Genomic DNA, 19,695 nt, shown 5'->3' with positions numbered 1-19,695 from the left:
TAGAGCATGTGACTCTCCATCTTGGGGTTGTGAGTCCGAGGCTCAGTATAGAGATGGCTTAAAATAGAGATGGCTTAAAAATAAAATAAGTAAATCTTCAGATCCCAGCTTTGTCAACACCTGCTGTGACCTTGGATGAATGACTTAGGCTGTCTGAGCTCAGCACCCTCATCTGTAATATAATCATATCTGCCCTGTAGACTTGAAGTACTTCCTCAGTCATTCATTCACCAGCTACTGAATGAGCACCTGCTATGCTCCAGGCTCTGTGCTTCCCCGGGGATACAGGTGTACAAGAAATTCATGGAACTTACATCCCGGGAGGATAAAAAAAATAGATGCGAAAGCCCTTTGCACACTGTAAAGGGCTGTTCTTGTGTGTGGCTGTTGTTCCTGTCGGCATATATTGCGTAGTGTGCGCCCTGCCCTGTTGAGCATTAGGTTTACAGAAGAAAATGTTTTCAAAAAGCAGACAGATCTCAGGGCTCCTGGTGGCTCAGTCGGTTAAGCATCTGCCTTCGGCTCAGGTCACGATCCCGGAGCTTCTCCCTCTCCCTCTCCCCCTCCCCCCTGCTCATGCTCTCTCTCTCTCTCTCTTCTCTCTCTGTCTTGAATAAATAAATAAAATCTTAAAAAAAAAAGCAGACAGATTGCATCATGGAAACAAAATTAATATAAGACTGTCAAAAATCAAGAGCTTGTCTCTGCAGTCCCCTTTCCCATAAATCTAAAATTATTCTAAAATTAAAAGTTTAGGGGCGCCTGGGTGTCTCAGTCGTTAAGCATCTGCCTTCGGCTCAGGTCATGATCCCAGGGTCCTGGGATGAGTCCCGCCTCGGGCTCCCTGCTCTGCGGGAAGCCTGCTTCTCCCTCTCCCACTCCCCCTGCTTCTGTTCCCTCTCTCGCTGTGTCTCTCTCTGTCAAATAAATAAATCTTTAAAAAAAATAAAATTAATAAAATTAAAAGTTTATTTTTAAAAATTTAAGAACTCCATTTTGTGGCCCCGCTGGTATACCCAGTAAGATTTCAGAAGAGAGAGTTGGAAGAGTCCAGAGAGGTTTCAACTCTGCTTTTCAGACCTGAATTAAAAGATTCTAGCAACGCCCCGCTTCCCAGGTAAACCAAATTGCCCGTCCCCTGGGGTACTGGCGACAGTCTCTCCTCTTGCCCCGCAGTTCAGAGTGACTTGGGTGACATTTCCTGCTCCAGCCAATTTGACAAAAATGCAAAAGGCCCAGATCAGGGCCCCAGACCCATAAGATTGAAATAGGGTTTGCAGAAAAGGTGGAGGTCTGAGGGGAGGCTCTGCTGGGAGGGGAGGATGCGACCCCTCAGACTGCTGGCCGCTGGACAGCCCCCTCCCAAGGGCCCCGCCCTGCCACTGATTCAGTGTTGGTTGTGACTGTCACAGCCCACAGCCCCCACATCACTTCAGATTACCTTATTCTTCTGGGTTCCAGGTAGCAGCCTCTCCGGAACTAGGTCCCCAGGCCGCTCCTGTCCACGGTTAGAAGCAGCGCTGTCTTTATAAGGGTTCTGACCCCTGGATCTGCAGCAAAATGACGGCAGCAGGTAAGGGGGGTCCTGGGTAAGCCAGCAAACCTGAGCTGCTCTCCATGGAGGCTCTTGGGCTACAAAGCGTGGGCAGCATCAGGCTGGCCTGAGTGCCACAGGGAAAAGGGCTGTCCTCACTTTCCTCCCCTGATCTATGAATACGAGAAAAACAGGAGCTCCTGGGTTCCACAGTGCAGTTACTAGAAGTCACCCCAAACCCTGCAGAAAGGGGCTGGTCCCTATAGCCAGTCATCCCAGACTCACTTAAACCAGAGCAGCTGGGTTGGCGAGTTGGGCAGACAAGGTAAAGGCACCAGGCCTAAGGTCATTGGGGCAGGTGCTTGTGCAAAAGCCTCTTTTCTGCCCACCTTACCCCAGGGGACATCCCATTCTCGGGGCACAGGAGTGGGCAGAGGAGAAACGCCCCAGCCTCAGCCAGGACCCAATTCTGACAACTTCCACAAGGCCACCTCTGCTCTGAGGCCAACATAGAATTAAGGCCCTCCTGTAGGGTGGACCTCAAGTAACCTGACCAGGACTCAGATGACCCCACATTTAGGAGCCGCCTGTCAAAGGTAAGACTCCACTGGAAGCTGGCCTGGGTCACCCTGGGCTACTCCACATCCCTGTGGCCAGAACAGAATCAGACAGGGTTCTAAAGATAGAGACAAGCACCAGACGCCATAAGACTTGCCTAACATAGCCTGAGTTTGGCCACACCATGTTGAGCTGGCCTGTCCTTTCACACTTACAGACTATTCTGGTTGTCGTGATGCTGCTCACTGAGGTACTTCTGATCTCGGTGATCTTCCTGCCAGATATAAGGACTCTCTCCCCTTGGCACTGCACCCTCAGAGAAAACAAAATGAAGACAGGTCACTTTCTATTCCTAAAAGGTCAGCCTTCACAGCCTCGAGCTGTGAAGCTGAGTTACTGGAGCACCATAGGTATGAAAACGTATTTGCCAAATTGGATACAATTGAGAAGTGAGAGCTAATGATGGTCAACAGGACACCCCTCAGTCCTCCCTGAACCAATTAGCATGGCTTAATACAATTGTATGAGCATGGAGATCGTGTGTGTGTGTGTGTGTGTGTGTGTGTGTGTGTGTGTGTGTGTGTGTGTGTGTGTTCAGTGTTGAAACAGATTTCCCTTGGCTGGCAGGTCAGAAGCTGCCAACAGCACATCCCTAGAACCTTATTATCGGTAATGGGTATAAATTCCTGTTGGTGCATATCTGCCACCCTCAAGGTCGATGATGGTCAGACTCATCACAGCCCAGCCACACACTGGACAACCGCATTGCTAAGAACTGATCTCACTAGTTAAAAATAGAGCTACCCTATGACCCAGCAATTGCAGTACTGGGTATTTACCCCAAAGATACAGATGTAGTGAAACAAAGGGGCACCTGCACTCCAGTGTTCATAGCAGCAGTGTCCACAATAGCCAAACTGTGGAAGGAGCCAAGATGTCCATCGACAGATGAATGGATTTTGAAGATATGGTTCATATATATAATGAAATATTACTCAGCCATCAGAAAGGATGAATACCTACCATTTACATCGACATGGATGGAACTGGAAGGGATTATGTTAAGTGAAGTAAGTCAATAAGAGAAAGAAAATTATCATATGGTTTCATTTATATGTGGAATACAAGAAATAGTGCAGAGGATGATAGGGGAAGTGAGGGAAAACTGAATGGGAAGAAATCAGAGAGGGAGACAAACCATGAGAGACTCTTGACTCTGGGAAACAAACTGAGGGTTTCGGCGGGGAGGTGGGTAAGGGGATGGGGTCACTGGGTGATGGGCATTAAGGATGGCACGTGATGTGATGAGCACTTGGGTGTTATATGCAACTGATGAATTATTGAACACTATATCTAAAACTAATGATGTACTCTATGTTGGCTAATTGAATTTAAACTAAAAAAAAAACAGAATTGACTTCACTGTTCCTTGGTCAGAGACTATAATCTTGGCTATAAAGAGGAGTAGAAGAAAAAATGGGGTTGAAGTGTGAGCTCTCCATAATCCTGGTAATGTAATGGTAGGTTCAGTACTATCACCGACACGTACAAGAAAAATGGCTCCTTTATGTCTCTTCTCCTCAAGACATCTAGCAGTAGTGCCTTTGCTGTGACCTACTGTGGCCTCATCTGGCCAAGAAAGAAGCAGGTAAGGACAGGGGCTCTACCTCCGTGGGGCAGGATAGCCAAGGCGGGGCTCTGAGCAGGCCCTGTCTACCAGATCAGCTGTACCATTCCAAAGGCTCCTTGGAGATTATTGCATACCTCTTTCTTCCTGCAGCTGCTGCGGGTGTCCATGGTAGTAATAATTTCCATAAGCATATTCTTCCCTTACGGTTGAAGAATGATAGCTCCGATACAGATCCTCCATGCCTGGCCTAAAATACGGCAAAGAAGGCCAGCCAGTCAAGGACGGGTGCGGTAAAGAGAAACCAGTGGAGGACTTGACAACTTCACAGGACAAAGCTGTAACCTCAGTCTAGAATCTGCTTTAAAACCACAGTTAATTCTAGAGTCTATAAACCAGAAGATGCAGAAGTAGGGCCTTTGTTCCAGAACAAAGTTGGGATTTTTATAGCAAAACCATAGCCAAGTGTCTCATTCTCCTTCCCCGTGATTCCTCCTACTCTTCAAATACATCCAACAATACACGATGTTATCTTAGAAAACCCTGCCCTGATTTTTTTTGAAGATTTTATTTATTTATTTATTTATTTATTTGAGAGAGAGAGAGAGAGCAAAAGAGTGAGCAGAGGGAGGAGCAGAGGGAGATGGAGAAGCAGACTCTGCGCTGAGCACGGAGCCCGATACAGGGCTTGATCTCACAACTCCAAGACCACGACCTGAGCCGATATCGGGAGTAGTATGCTCAACTGACTGAGCCACCCAGGTGCCCCTACCCTGCCCTGATGTTATCTTAGAATGCCCCTTCCTCAGATGACTGTGTAGGTACCCAATACACCACTGTAATTCCCATGCATATTACGTACAGGTGGAAATGAGATGAAAAAGTCACACTGGACTCTCTTAAATCTGATTGCCTTTATTGCCTCTGCCCTTAACATACTTTCCCTTGAGAATTCAACACAAAAAGATTGGGGAAAGGAATATCATGCTGTTAGTCTTTTTATCAGTGACTAGTTCTTTAGTATTTAATAGGAGCAAATGCTTTACAATAACTGTCATTCTTTCAACCCTAAATCTGTAGGCAGGTGAATATCCCACCTGGAAAGGCCAAAGTGGAACATAGATGGCTTCAAATATTCCACAAAATATTAAATCCTCTGTTATCAATTAGAATTCGGGACGAGGAATTCCAGATTCTCCTAGAATTACCTCACTGATACCTCTTCGTTCTGAACTTGGAGCCTGCAACCGTAGATCCCCTTTCTCTGGGAGGTTGATTTCATTTTCTAAAATGCTCCATGTATTCATCCAACACACAGTTGTTCTGTGTGTCTATCACACCCTAAGTTCTGTTCTAGGCACTGGGTCTCTTCTTGGTGCTGGTGGTGTCAATGCTCACAACACTAAGAACTTTTTATAGGAATTTCTAGGACAAACTTTTCCGAAATCTACAAATATTACCTTTTGCAATCCCAGAGTAAGAGGGGCTCATCTGCTGCCTTGAATCCACCATTCTTTCTACCCTCTGCCCTGGCCCCAACACCCAGTCACACTGTCACAGCCTCTTCAAGAAGCCCCACGAGGGGACATAGAGGAGGGAAATACTATTTTCTGTCACATAACTCCAATTTGGGAGAGGAAAGTGTTTAGCGAAGTCAATGTAATCAGGTAGAGGAGGAAATAGAAGAAAAAAAGCAGGAATAAAAGGAAAAGGAAGAAGGAAAGGAATAATCTCTTCAGAAGCACTTAGGAGTTGGGTGAATTCCAAGCTCTAGAACCATACCTTGAATACAACTGCCTCGGATAACCACCTTCATAATAGTCAACCCCTGACACAGGCGGATGATGCCTTTCCCCAGGCCTGGACACATAACGGGGCTGCTGGTGGTCCGTCCTGGGGTCCTGCTGTGACGGGGGACTCCCGTGGGTGTCTTGCCACTGATGGTACCTCTCTCCATTGTGCCAAGAGTGAGGAACGGGCTGATGAATTCCATCTCTCCAAAGCCCGCGGTTTGGATCCTTTGCTGGTGCCGTGGGCCTCCCCCGTGGCTGCGGTGGCCACTGGGGAGCCCAAAATTCCATCCTTGACCCTCAGAATTTCTCTCGTGTTTTTAATCGATTGTGTAGTTATTTTCTCTTCCTGCAGATGAAAAAAAATAAAAAGGTCACCATTTTAGACTTATATCCAAACGTGATGATTGATTAGGTTTTGCGAAAAAAGCACCTACAGTCCTCAAATCTTTTATCTAAAACAAAACACACCGATACTGATATAGAAATACCTGAGAAAAAATGTCAAGCAGATACATGAAATAAATAACAAGCTAGACAATTATACTGATGTTGCATTAAAAATTAAAAAATATATTTGGAGCAATAATAGATGTGGGAGGGAGGGGAGACAGAGAACAGAGATAAAGCTCCAAAACACTATCAAAGTACTCTAATTAAATACATGTTTGTTCATCTATCCCCCCAGCAATTATTCCTTCAACAATTACTGTGGAGGCCCTCGGCTCTCAAAGAAATAGGTAAGCTGAGAGCTTAGCCAGAGTTTAAATCCTAACTCTGCCACTTATTTGCTAGTTAATTTTTTCAAGCCTCAATTTCCTTGAGAAATGGAATGGGGACCAGAAGAACTGGCTTTGCAGGGATACTGTCAGAGTCAGTGATAACTTATGAAAAGTGCCCAACACACTGCCTGGTATAGGGTAACTGTTCGTTTTAACAGTAGTTGCTGTTATCAGAGCTAAGATTAGGGCAGTATGAATGGATGAAGACATTTCCTAAACAAAATGAAGCTTAAATTGACCTCAAGAGACATCTTTTCTGAATCCTTAACCTGTTAGAAGAACAAGGCTCTATAATGTGGCCATGGCTGCCCCTCCTCCAAGGGAATGAAGTTTGGGATTGCCCTCATGACCATCTAGCCAGCCATGTCTCCATGATCTTCCCGGCTGGAAATTTTTAAATCTGGAAGTTTCCCAGCGTCACATTAATTTTCCCCACTTATTCTTCAACATGAGAAATAGCTCTGAAGACATATTGTCTTTCAAGTTCCTCTGCCCCGCATCACAGAGGAGCACCTACTGCCAGTTGCCTTCAAAGGGAAAGCACACATCAGCCCTTACCAGTGACTTGGGGATTCTCCTACCTCAGGAGAATATATTAGCTCAGTCAGACCCCATGTTTTTTCTCTCTTGGGAACTGTTTTAGGTTGAAAGATTCTGATCAAATACAGTTAACTTGCTCCCACTCCTGAAACTCCCAGTCTAACATAAAAAATCGTATCAGAACAAAAGGTCAAAGGGTATATGTTGAAATCAAGATATCACTGTGCTTGAATGCCATGGGGCCATGGTCCACAACTATGAAGCTATGAGCCAAGAGCTGTAAGCAGAACATACGAGAAGAGAAGTGCCTTCCACCTCAAGATCAATTACAGCTCAGAAAAACTTGTACCTTCCTTCCTGTGTCAGCCCCCTCCCTTGAAAATAGCTAGGTGCATTGCAAGCCTTTTCCAGCAAATCCCAGCAAATGCCAAATGCCCCAACACAGTGAAAGGGCACATGGGTCTTTCCTGAAGGTCCATGGAACTTAATACCATCTGGACACGAGTAAGCTCAACAAGAAGAAAGCCTCTTTTGTCTTGTCCCCAGATATTTTCACTAGACAGCCCTTCTTCAGTCGCAAAGGCACAACACCCGATCCCTTGGCTGAAATCACATCATTCTGTTGCTGACATATCAACTCCCATAGGTTAGACCTCAGGTTATCATTAAGGACCCCAAACGAAAAGCACCCACGATTCTCAAAGTGGAGATCTCGCATCTACGGTGACAAGCCACACTTTTGCATTCACGTAAGTGACCCTCCCTGGCCCCGGCAAGGGTGAAATTGCTTTTCCTAATCCGACAGTACAGCGCAGCCAAGAGAAAGAGAGCAAGGGGGCTGGCGTCCCCACACACCTGCTGGGTGGCTTCCCCCCTTCCTCCAGCGCCGCTTCCTCCAGCATTCTCCAGGCCCAAGAGCGTCTCTCTCCTCGTGGGGAATGTCAAAGTCCAGGTGCCACATCTACCAAGACTTACCTGGCCTTCAGATCTCCAGCCCGTCAGGTGCCTGTTGCAACCGCCCAGCCTCCACGGAGCTGATTCACTAGGGCGAAGTCCAGCCCTACTACCTTAGTCTGGGACAGGCCTGACCGGGCGCATTTGCTCAGAACCCCGCCGGAGACTGGTGCATCTATTTGCCCAGTCCTGGGCTGAGCCCTTGTCGCTTGCATCCAAATCCCAGAGCAAACAAGGAACAGGGACAGCAGGGAGAGGAAATGCAGAAAGCCTGAGGCAGCTAGCCCGGGGAGAAGCGCACCACCTGTGGGGTGTTGACTCACAGCCACTTCTTCGAGCTCTAGCTCAACCTCTGAGTCTGCTTCCTCCTCTCTCAAAGACGAATAAGAGGGGCGCCTGGGTGGCTCAGTCGGTTAAATGTCTGCTTTTGGCTCCGGTCTTTGTCTCAGGGTCCTGGGATGGAGCTTCGTATCAGGCTCCCTGCTCAGCGGGGAGTCTGCTTCTCCCCCTTCCTTTGCCCCTCCCCCGCATGATATCTCTCTCTCTCTCAAATAAATAAATAAAATCTTTAAAAAATAAAATAAAAAAGGAGTAATAGTACTTAGCTTCTGAGAGTCATTATGAGGATTAGATGTTAGTAAAGTGACACATAATATAGAAATACATATGCTCTATAAATAAGTAGGATCCTTTTCCTTTCAAAAAAGATGAGCTAATTCCACTGGTGGAGGCAGGCAGAGCCCTCACTGGTGGGTAGTAATCACCTGGTTTGTCTGGTTTGGGGTTTTCTCATTCTCGTTTCTCTCTGCTGGGTTCTGGTTGTGGCAGCAGATGGAAAGCAAATGCCCGATATTGAACTGAAGGCACTGAGAAGTTTTCTATTACAAAAAGAAAATCATTGTTTGCATTTTAAAAATGCATTTCTTCAGGCAAACATAGAGAAGCTTATGTCCACTTTTGAATCACTTTTAAAATTCAGCAAATCATTGTGTTAGAGACCTTAGGCTTGCATAATGTTATATTTCAATTATATCTCAATAAAGGTGGGGGGAGGGGAATAAACAGAATTCAGAATTTGCTCTAAAAAGGCCCAAATTACACATTCTTTCTTTCAACAAACACTTCCTGAGGGCCTTTTATGTGCCAGGACTTGAGACACATAACTATGAAAGACATAGTCCTTGACTTCAAAAAGCAGAAACAAGTTAACCTCTCATGTTGCTACTAGTTCAGGGAAGACCAGCTTGGGTGGGTCTCATGGTCAGAGAAGGTAACATACCTAAACTATTAGATTTTTGTCTCAGACCCCCAGCTGACTCCTAGGGCCTGGCAGCTGGGTGTAGAATTCTCTGACCGCAGGAATGGTTTCTTACCCTACTGGTAAGCCATTGGCTTTTTTAATCCTCCTGAGAAGAGGTACTAGAGAAGGACACACACATTAGCAGCAGGAATCAAAAAAGGGCTGATTATGACCCAGACCCAGGTATCCAGTTATGTTTTCCAGTATATCACAATAACATTCCTGCAAATCTGATGTAACACTTCTGGCTTATGACATGGTGCTTAGTCCTGCCCTGAGCACCAGCTAGCTACATTACTGAAATGTTAACTGTGGGCGGGACCTTGAGGTTATTCTAGTGACTTTGTTGATGATAAAACTAAGATCCTGAGAAGTGAAGTGATTTACCCAAGACCACAAAGCTAACTGGCTCAGTCAGGATTATGGTGGTATGCTGGAGTTACCTTGCGCAGGGCTTCCAAGAGCCGATTTAAGAACATTCAGGAATGGTGTGAGCCAGTAGTTAAACTGCTCATCTGGAATCCACCATGGTGGGAGGATTTACACAGAAACTCCCAAATGCTACAAAGCCAGGTTGTTGTTGTTGATTTCAGAGGGCCAGTTTAGCAGCATACTGAGGACAACCCCAAAGTCCTCCCTCCTGATTCAGTGTTCTTTCAACTATAGAATTATCATTCTGTTACTAGCTTTCATTGCACCTCTCTCATTTAAACATCTAGCCCAGGGCGCCTGGGTGGCTCAGTCGGTTAAGCGACTGCCTTCGGCTCAGGTCATGATCCTGGAGTCCCGGGATCGAGTCCCGCATCGGGCTCCCTGCTCAGCGAGGAGCCTGCTTCTCCCTCTAACCCTCCCCCCTTTCATGTACTCTCTCTCTCTCTCATTCTCACTCTCTCAAAATAAATAAATAAATTTAAAAAAAAAAATTTAAACATCTAGCCCAGTTATTCCAAATGCTCTTTTTGTGACATCCCAAAGCATCTCTAATTATCTCAAGAGTTATTATGAAACTCTTCAAACACTCACCAACCAAAATTAATTTTAATTAGCTTTAATTATTTTATATTGACATATGGCATACAACAGTTATATGGGTCATGGAATGAAATAAATAGTGGTGGGATCTCACTGCTTCAGAGGTTTGGGATTTATCAATCTCTGCCTTTCCCAGCCCCACATACCTACAGTTACTAAATCTTTTAACCTAGCAGCTCACTTCCTCCTGGTTTCTAATCAAATCTGCCCAGCTTGACAGTACATTAGCAGCTTGTCCCCACCAGGAGGTCGGCTAAAATTAGTCCTGTCACCCCAAGTCCTGGCGGCAATGCCCTTGCCTGATCGCATAGGTTTCCTCATGTTGGAACAGCTACAGTTTTCACATCACCCTTCCCCAGGTGTCCTGTCCTCATGTCTGATTCCTGCTCTTCATTCTAACTATCCACTGGAATTGCAGCCCCGGGCCGCTTGCTAACTAGTGTGAATTTCCTTTCCCAGTCTCTGTTCCCCTTTCCAAATGCCAGGCCACTGAGGAAAGCCTTGCTTCACATAGGAGTAACTACCCTGGTTTGACACCTGTCTAACAAAAGTATCATCGCTGCTAGTAACACTGTTAATCTCTCCCCACCGGACTAGTGCTGATAGATGTGAACACCCACCTAGATCCAGGTCAAATTGGCCGTGAATCTGTGAGTATTATGATTTAATGACTGCTTACTCTTGCAAGGGACAACCCACCGGCTGAGACGTGCCCCAGGCTTGACCCCATTCCTTTACTAAAAGTAAAACTTTAGAAAACAGACTGAGGGGCCCTATGTCAACAAGTTAACAGCAATTATTTGTCTGGTCACGGGATTGTGGATGATTTTATTTTTCTCTTTTTCCTTGTCCATATTTCCTAGCTTTTCCACAATAAACATGTTATTTTTAAAGAAAAAAATCAACTAACATTATTTTTAATCAGTATTCGAGCCAAATGTGTCATTGTCACATCAGCAATGATTATGCGCCCATATGCAACAATTATGCTAAAATGGGGCAATAACTCCCCAAATGTCCAAGATTGCTTAACTGTGCTCAGCCTGCTCTTCTAGAAAGAAGATTCCAGAAGTCATTCATTCACTAAACGGAAGTTTATTAAACATCCACTATATGCCCAGCATTGTCACATGCATAGGAGATAAAGATAAATAAGGTATAATCCCTGCCCTGTAGAAGCTTTCAGTCCAGTGGAGCAGTAGACATTCAGACATGGAGAAGAGGGGAGAAATAAAATATATACATATACAGACTGCGTGTGTGTGTATAACATACGTACATATATATGTATTTTTGTTTATAAAACAGAATTGACATGAAATGATACTCTGTTGAATGTAGAAAATGAAGAAAGAGAAATGGAGAACAATTCCAAGTTCCCAGGCTGTCGAGAGGGGACCATGCTGCCTTTTGGTGGGGGGATAATAATCTCGGAAGAGGAGCCACTTTGGTGGGGCAGATACCTCCTGTGTTGGATTTGCTAACCGAGGGGTCTGTGGGCAGCAGTAAGAGAGGTCAAGAAGTAGTAGACGCTAAGAGTCTAGAGCTCAAGACAAAGGTCTGAGGAGGGAAACGGGGTGATTGAAGCCACAGGCATGGGTAGCATTGCCTAAAAAATGCTGGGAATTAGAAGACAGGTCCTAGGAAGGAGCTTGAGGAACACTGACATCTAAGAGCTGGATACAGAAGAGGAGCCCACGAAGGAGAACAGGGAGGGGCCGGGAAGGTAGGCAGAGAGAGCCAGGGGTGGATGGTGTCCCGGGAGCCAGGGGAGGTGATGGCTCCAAAAACAGGAGCGTGCTCAGCAACACCAAACTTCTGGGAAATGTTGAGAAAGGCAACCAGCGGGAAGTGTTCTCCACATCCGTGGATTTAGCAACCAGGAGATTTGATGATCATAACCTGACCAAACGATGGCCAAGGGAGTGAGGAATTCAGCACAGAAGTCACTTATGCAGAGAATGGAAGGTAAGGAAAAGGAGACTGCTGGGAAAATCTCTCCATCTAGAAGCCTGGATGTGAAGAACAGGGGCTATCACTGGGGCGGCTACGGGACACTCAGCTTGGAAGAACCAGGCTAGTGTGGACAAGACGAAAGAGAGTTCCATGCTGATGCCCATGGGGATACAGAAGAGAAACAGTTACAGGAGTAAATCCCCAAAGAGACTGGTTATATGGGATGCGGAGTATAGGAGCAAAAAGTGAACCCAGCTAAGAGGAAGGACACGTCTTCTTTGAGAAAAGGATAAGGAGGTGGAGCTGAGCACAGAAGGGCACCAGCTATGGAGAATTCTCCGTGGAATAAACTGCCAAGTTCCACTGGCTAGAGATCAGGGAGCATTTGGTAAGGGAGTTGATTATGAGGGTTTGGATCAGCCTGTGTGGGAGGAGGGAATGGGCTTTCACACGAGCGTGTGCTCAGAGGAACAAGCGGGTTGGAAATGCAGCTGTTATTGGAGATCTAGATGAACTTGAAGCTCCACGGGCACCCTGCTCAGCTGCGCTTCATTCCACGCTACACCCGCCCGCGGTCTGCAGCACGGTGCCTGACATATGACACAGGCTCAGCAAAGATTTTGTTTATAGATGAGTGGACTCCTCACACTGACAGTAGCAACAGTCTAACCGTCCGATTCTATCCAGTAGTTTTCACTTCCTGAGCATAGAAGTAAACTTTGAGATGGAGTTTCTAGAGAAAGGAAAAGAGAATGTTGAGGCAGTAAGCTCAGGGGACTGACCAGAGAGTGGCTAAAGGGATGGCATGTGGAGACTGAGACAGAAACAGATGCAAATTATCCGCACACCTTATTAAACTGAGGTCCCTACATATACCTAAGAGACATGCTCCAATGGGATGGTGGGGGAACAAAGAACATTAAATCACAATTTAAAAAAAGAAAAAAACCTCATAGTCACAGTGGGCGTGATTAGATAATGTCCACACCTGCATTTCCAACCACGTTTGAGCCAGCATCTCCTATCTCTGACTCTAAGAATGAGTCAAGGGGTGAAGGTTTGGGGCAGAGCAGCCTCTTGACTCCAGCAAAGCCACCACTAGGAGCCAGCCTTGGAGATCTGGGGCTTGTGGCTTTGGCCAGTCATTGGCCACCAAGGCTTTGCCCCCTTCCTCCAGGTAAGCCGGGTGCCGGGCAAGAAGCAGAGCACGTGTGCCAGTCAGCAGTTCCAGTTAACAGGGAGAACGTGTGCCAGGAAAACATGGTCTGAGGGCCAGAGACAATTAGCCTGGCACAGGCACCATCAGCCACCTGCCAATCCTGGGACTGTGGCTCTTAGAAGTGGACGTTTGGGCACAGAGCAGATTTCCTCCAGGACCAAGGAACACTGTGTATGCACAGTCTTTTAAATGCCACCTACCTGGCGGCCTGCAAGCCCGCCCTCCCCGCATCCTACTTCTTAGCTCTTGGCAGAAGTACCTCACTCAAGAAAAAGAATGACTCCTTTCTTCCCTAGCAGCCCCGGGCTGGCAGAGGTGACCCACCTTCCCCTCACTTTACCACCCCCCATTTTATCGATGCCCCCAAACCAGGATGAGTGGGCGGAAGCTAGATGCTGCTGTGACTTCTGACCTCACATCAAGTGCCAATGGGCTGAGGTGACTCACACAGCCACTGCACAACATAAAGGGCTGTCATATCCTCAGAGCATTCTCTGAGCCAGCAAGGCTAATAGGACATAAATTCCCCAGAGGAGCAGGACAACTTATCCCGGGGGCCCCAGAATAAGCCTGCCTGGGAGTGAATCTCAGCTCCCACTTCTCGATCTGCTGGCTGCGTGAACTGGCAAGTCACTGCATCTCCTTGTAGTCATCTGTAAGATGGGGACAAGAATAGAAGTGACCTCACAGTGTTATTGTAAGGATCTAATTAGATTAACACTTCCAAAGCGTTTGACGTATAGTAAATGCTCAATAGATGTTAACTGTTATTTCCGTGGAAAAGCTATAAAGTGCCTAGGAACTATGCCCAAGTCATCAGGAAGGGATTAATTGAGTGTCCATTATTGCTAGGAAATCCACAGGTTCTTTTTTTTTTAATGTTTTATCTATTTATTAATGAGAGTCAGAGAGAGAGAGAGGGAGAGAGGCAGAGGCAGAGAGAGAAGGAGGCTCCCCGCCTAGCAGGGAACCCGATGCAGGACTCGATCCCAGGACCCTGGGATCATGACCTGAGCTGAAAGCAGACGCCCAACCATCTGAGCCACCCAGGCGCCCAATCCACAGGTTCTTAATCCAGTGCTCCCCCCACCCCCACTGAGCCAGGGGATCAGGGGAAATTATGCCAAATACTATATAGGACAAAAAGAATGGATTAAGGTAAGATCATCAGAATTAGAAATTCGACAAAGTACAGCCCGGTGCTTCTCACACCAAAGTACCTGCAGCCTCGGGGCACCTGGGTGGCTCAGTCGTTAAACGTCTGCCTTCAGCTCAGGTCATGATCCCAGGGTCCTGGGATCGAGCCCCACATTGGGCTCCCTACTCGGCGGGAAGCCTGCTTCTCCCTCTCCCACTCCCCCTGCTTGTGTTCCCTCTCTCACTGTGTCTCTGTCAAATAAATAAATAAAATCTTTAAAAAGAAAAAAAAAAGTACCTGCAGCCCCAGGAAATATGTGCAGGATGCCACAGGATAGGCACCAGTTTTAATGTATAAGCAATTTTTAAATGTATTTTAATTTTAAACAAATGCAAATATGGTATTATTGAGTATTAAGGAATACAATTCAAATCTACATTAATTTTTACTATGAAACATGAGACTTCAAAGAAATTTCATATTTGCAATGGGACAAATAGACACCCACATGCACTCACACATTCACACCCACGTACCCTGCACCCCCCAGATCACTCCTGCCATTTGCTAGAAATGTTTAAGAGACTCATTCTGAACAAGAGCAGACATTCAGACACCTAACTGATGAGCTGGAAAGAATCTCTAGAAAGCATCCATTCCTGCAGGTGAAGCAATATCTAAGCCAGGGAGAATCAGGCTAAGTCCTCACTCACATTCAGCTCTTCACATTTGCAGACCCCTGGCATTCCAAGCTCTCCTGCTGGATTCAGATTCTCTGAATCTGAACAGCCCAGAAGCTAACTCTACTGCTGTGCTCTTTTAAATAGCAACATCGGGTCCCCCATAGGGACCCAGGAGCCCAGGGACTATCTCTCAGTTTACTTGGGCCAGGAAGTGTTGTCTCTCCAGTGAAAGTGGGTCCTCAGGCTCCTTAGGGAAACACGCCCCAATATTTTAGAGACAAGATGCCCTTCCTGGGGCGCCTGGGTGGCTCAGATGGTTAAGCATCTGCCTTCGTCTCAGGTAATCATCCCAGGGTCCTGGGATCAAGCCCCGCATCGGGCTCCTGGCTCAGCGGGGAGCCTCCTTCTCCCTCTCCCTCTGCCTCTCCCACTGCTCAGACTCTCATTCTCTGTATCTCTCTTTCTCAAATGAATAAATACAAATCTTAAAAAAAAAAAAAGATGCCCTTCCTGTCTAACACATGTGTGACTCAAACTCTCGTTGAACTCTGAATAGGCAAAAGCAGCCATTATGGCGCTCAGCAGGCTTCTCCTTCCCATCACGTTGACATTTCCTTATAAAATGTCCTTCCCTCAATCATTTTGAGTAGCAAAGGCCCAGGGGAAAGAAAATAGGAATTGAAATTTGGATTTCGTTTTAATTATGCCATTGCCCAGCCATGTATCACTCAATATCTAGGAGACCCCGTTTCCTCATCTTTAAAATGAAATCTAGAAAGTACCCCCACAGGGCTGTAATGTGGGTGAAATGAAATGATACACAAACACCAAGGTGCCTGTTAAATGGGGGACGTGGGTTTTCAAAAAATCTTTGCCTTTCCTCTTCTAGGTTCCTTACATTCTGTTAAAGGTGTGACAAGCTAAACTGCGTGCACAGCTCATGAGTATGGTGCCGAACAGCGGTTAAGAGCTCAGGCTTGACAGTCAGAATTGGATTTGAGTCCCAATATTTCCATGACTAGCGGGGAGACTTCAAGCCACTTAGTTAGCCTCTCGGGCTAAGCGTCCTCATTTGTTAAATGATCATATAATAACAGATATCTTCACAAGGTTGTTGTAGGATAAGTGAGATAATGTACTGTTCATAGGTGCTCGATTAATAGTTGAATAAATGCATGCATGACCTAGGAAAATCTCTTAGAGTAGCACCTACATGTAGCAAGTGTTCGACAAGTGCTTGTTGTTAATGTTGCTATTTAAAAGAGCACAGCAGTAGTAGAGTTAGCTTCTGGGCTGTTCAGCGTATTTGTTCTTACTGAGCATTCATCCTTGCAGTTCATATCTAGTTTTCATCCTACCTGTCCCTAATTATTGGCTTAGAATCTAAGCTGAGGTTACTGGTTTCCGTTTTTATTCTGCCCTCTCTCTCATCATAATTATCCATTACATTCATAGCTTGTCTTCCCCATCTATGCCCATCTTTGGCTCGTTGTTTTCATTACCCAGTGGCATCAGTAGAGAGTTTGTCAATTTAGGAACAATAAAAGCAAGACCAGAAAGGGTAAGAGATTTCACCAAACTCACAGTGTCAGTATGTCATCAAGGGGAGGAAAAATCAACCACAGGACTTCTAGTCAAAGCTTTGTTCATGGAGCACTGGGTGGCTCAGTTGGTTAAGTGACTGCCTTCGGCTTAGGTCATGATCCTGGAGTCACAGGATCGAGTCCCGCATCAGGCTCCCTGCTCGGCAGGGAGTCTGCTTGTCCCTCTGACCCTCTTCCCTCTCATGCTCTCTATCATTCTCTCTCTCTCAAATAAATGAATAAAAATCTTTAAAAAAAAAAAAAAGCTTTGTTCAGAAAAGCATACTGGTTAGGAATTGCCATGTGGCACATTTAATGCAAAAAATGCAGTTATTTAGAAAGCTATTCCACGAGAATACAATAATTACAATCTTCAAAGCTATCAGTCAGTATAAATAGGTTCATTTAACCCGAGATCTATATATATGTATGTATATATATATGCATATATGTAATCATAAAAATAAGAACTCAGAGATTAATTTCTGTATTTTCTCCTTGTACCCTTTGTTAGTCAGTAAAGGTGCACAACGCTTTGCTGGTTCTCCTCCTCTGCCCACTGTTCCATGGACAGAAATAGCCTATGCCTGTACACACATATTTTAGCAGCATTCACATCCCTGTTCTCTCAGTTTGGAATAAGTGACTGCAGATATAGCAAAGATCCCCAGGAGCACTGTTCTAATGCTGAATTTAGCACATCAGGGCAACTTCCATAGGAGCCACTTACAATGCCAAAAATCAAAGTTCAAACTTCATTTTCTGGAGGACATTGAAGGGCATGTCAAGATGATGAAGAAGTTTCTTTTCTAAGCATGGTTGTCTGAAGGTATCACAAGGGAGATGACCAAAGTTCATTATTTTCTGGGAGGATCCCATAAACAAAGGTTAGAGATTCTCGGCATGCTAAGTAATTACTTACTGCCTTTCCCGACATTGCTTCTGCGATGTTGTTTCTGTACAAGCTTCCCGAGAATGTTTCCTTTCTCACTAAAGATGCAATACTTTGTATGACATTGACATTATGCCACTATGACCTGGTGCTGGTCCGAATGTCATTTATTGAATGAATGATGTCATTAAGTGAAACTGACTGGAGTATATAGCCTTACCGCTGGAGTGAAAAAAAATTATTTCCAAAAATGAAACAAGATGAAACCAGAGAGGGAGACAAACCATAAGAGACTCTTAATCTTAGGAAACAAACTGAGGGTTTCTGGAGTGGTAGGGGGTGGGAGGGATGGGGTGGCTGGGTGATGGACATTGGGGAGGGTATGTGCTATGGTGAGCGCTGTGAATTGTGTAAGACTGTTGAATCACAGACCTGTACCTCTGAAACAAATAATACATTATATGTTAAAAAAAGAAGAAGAAGAAGAAGAAGAAGATAGTAGGAAGGGAAAAATGAAAGGGGGGAAATCAGAGTGGCAGACAAACCATGAGAGACTATGGACTCTGAGAAACAAACTGAGGGTTCTAGAGGGGAGGGGAGTGGGGGGATGGGTTAGCCTGGTGATGGGTATTAAAGAGGGCACGTTCTGCGTGGAGCACTGGGTGTTATACGCAAACAATGAATCATGGAACACTACATCAAAAACTAATGATGGAATGTATGGTGACTAACATAACATAATAAAATAAAATTATTAAAAAAAATTATTTCTGGGGCGCCTGGGTGGCTCAGTCGTTAAGCGTCTGCCTTCAGCTCAGGTCATGGTCCCAGGGTCCTGGGATCAAGCCCCGCATCGGGCTCCCTGCTCAGCGGGAAGCCTGCTTCTCTCTCTCCCACTCCCCCCGCTTGTGTTCCCCCTCTCACTGTGTCTCTCTCTGTCAAATAAATAAAATCTTAAAAAAAAATTATTTCCATCATTCAACAAATAATATGTTAGACAAATATTAATTCATTATTTGTTGTAATTAAAATATTTTCTCATATGTAAGCTGACTCTACATACTTTCTCTGATAAAGCAAGAGGATCCCCAAAAGTCCCTGCTCTGATTTAGTAACCAAGAAATGGGTGAGAAACTGAGTACATTAGCCTAGAAGGAGGGGAAGGAGAGCAAGAGAGCAAGAGAGAACATGTTCCCCACTGAAGGCTGCCTATGATAAGGGCTCAGAGATAAAGGAGGGCCTGTGTATTCAGCATATCATCAGTGGGTTTTATGTGCAGTGTGATTGGAGCCTCGGGTACAAAAAGAAGTTGCTGAAGACTGTGTCTGCGTCCCCCCACAATTTGTATGTTGAAATCGAATCCCCAATGTGATGGTATTAGGAGATAGAGCCTTTGAGGTGATAAGGTCATTGGATAGAGCTCTCTTGAAAGGGATTAGTACTCTTCTAAGAGGAGCCCCAGCAAGCTCCCTCGCCCCTTCTGCCAAGTGAGGACACAGTGCATGCAGACACAAGGACACAGGTTACCTATGAACCAGAAAGCAGACCTCACCAGACACACTGAATCTGCCAGCAACTTGATCTTAGACTTCCCAGCCTCCAAAACTGTGAGGAGTAATTTTCCATTGTTAATAATCCAGCCAGTCTGTGGAATATGTCATAGCAGCTCGAGCAGACTAAGACAGCAATGGTAAGAGCTGAGACTGAAGAGACTGTCCTAGCTGCCTTAGCCAGCCACGTGGAGCCGACTGTCTCCCTAGCTCTCCCCAGTACCTACGTTGTTTGCACACACGATGGTGAACATTGTTATGTCTGCCTCCCCAACATCCTATCCTCTGATGAGCTTCCCTGCACCCTCTCAGTTTATATAGCACATATAGGACTGACCCCCCCCCCACCTTCTAAGAATCGACACAAAATTCATACCTGGACAGTAAGAATCTCACAGCTCCCTGACCACAGTGATTAATTCAGCAGTTAGCATATGCCCAGGGACATGTCCAAGAAGCATCCTCTCTGAACTTACACTTGGACTACTGAGAAAGAAGTATGTTTCCCCTTGAGTTGACTGAAATAATAGAATATCCACCTGGAGCTCCAGGCAGCC

General features: G+C 45.6%; 1 protein-coding gene across 10 annotated transcripts in view; it reads right to left on the bottom strand.

Moving 5' to 3' along the window:
- The window catches only part of SEC16B (SEC16 homolog B, endoplasmic reticulum export factor), a 64,596-nt gene that overhangs the window by 32,439 nt on the left and 12,462 nt on the right, over positions 1-19,695 (bottom strand). For 4 of the 10 annotated variants that reach the window (XM_027610156.2, XM_027610163.2, XM_027610165.1 and 1 more), the window contains exons 1-5: positions 7,687-8,081; positions 5,502-5,858; positions 3,857-3,969; positions 2,308-2,407; positions 1,442-1,550 (exon numbers count right to left, since the gene is read on the bottom strand). In XM_027610156.2, the coding sequence (XP_027465957.2) occupies positions 1,442-1,550; positions 2,308-2,407; positions 3,857-3,969; positions 5,502-5,800 (621 nt within the window). In that variant the 5' untranslated portion in view covers positions 5,801-5,858; positions 7,687-8,081. Of the gene's footprint in view, positions 1-1,441; positions 1,551-2,307; positions 2,408-3,856; positions 3,970-5,501; positions 5,859-7,686; positions 8,082-8,549; positions 8,657-19,695 lie in introns of those variants that run through there. The other 6 variants (XM_027610159.2, XM_027610157.2, XM_027610158.2 and 3 more) reach the window with 5 other exon arrangements.

Source organism: Zalophus californianus, chromosome 10, assembly GCF_009762305.2.
Source record: "Zalophus californianus isolate mZalCal1 chromosome 10, mZalCal1.pri.v2, whole genome shotgun sequence".
In the NCBI taxonomy this organism is placed as follows: Eukaryota; Metazoa; Chordata; class Mammalia; order Carnivora; family Otariidae; genus Zalophus; species Zalophus californianus.
The sequence above is the reverse complement of the archived record's forward strand: the minus strand, read 5'-3'. Positions and strand labels throughout refer to the sequence as shown.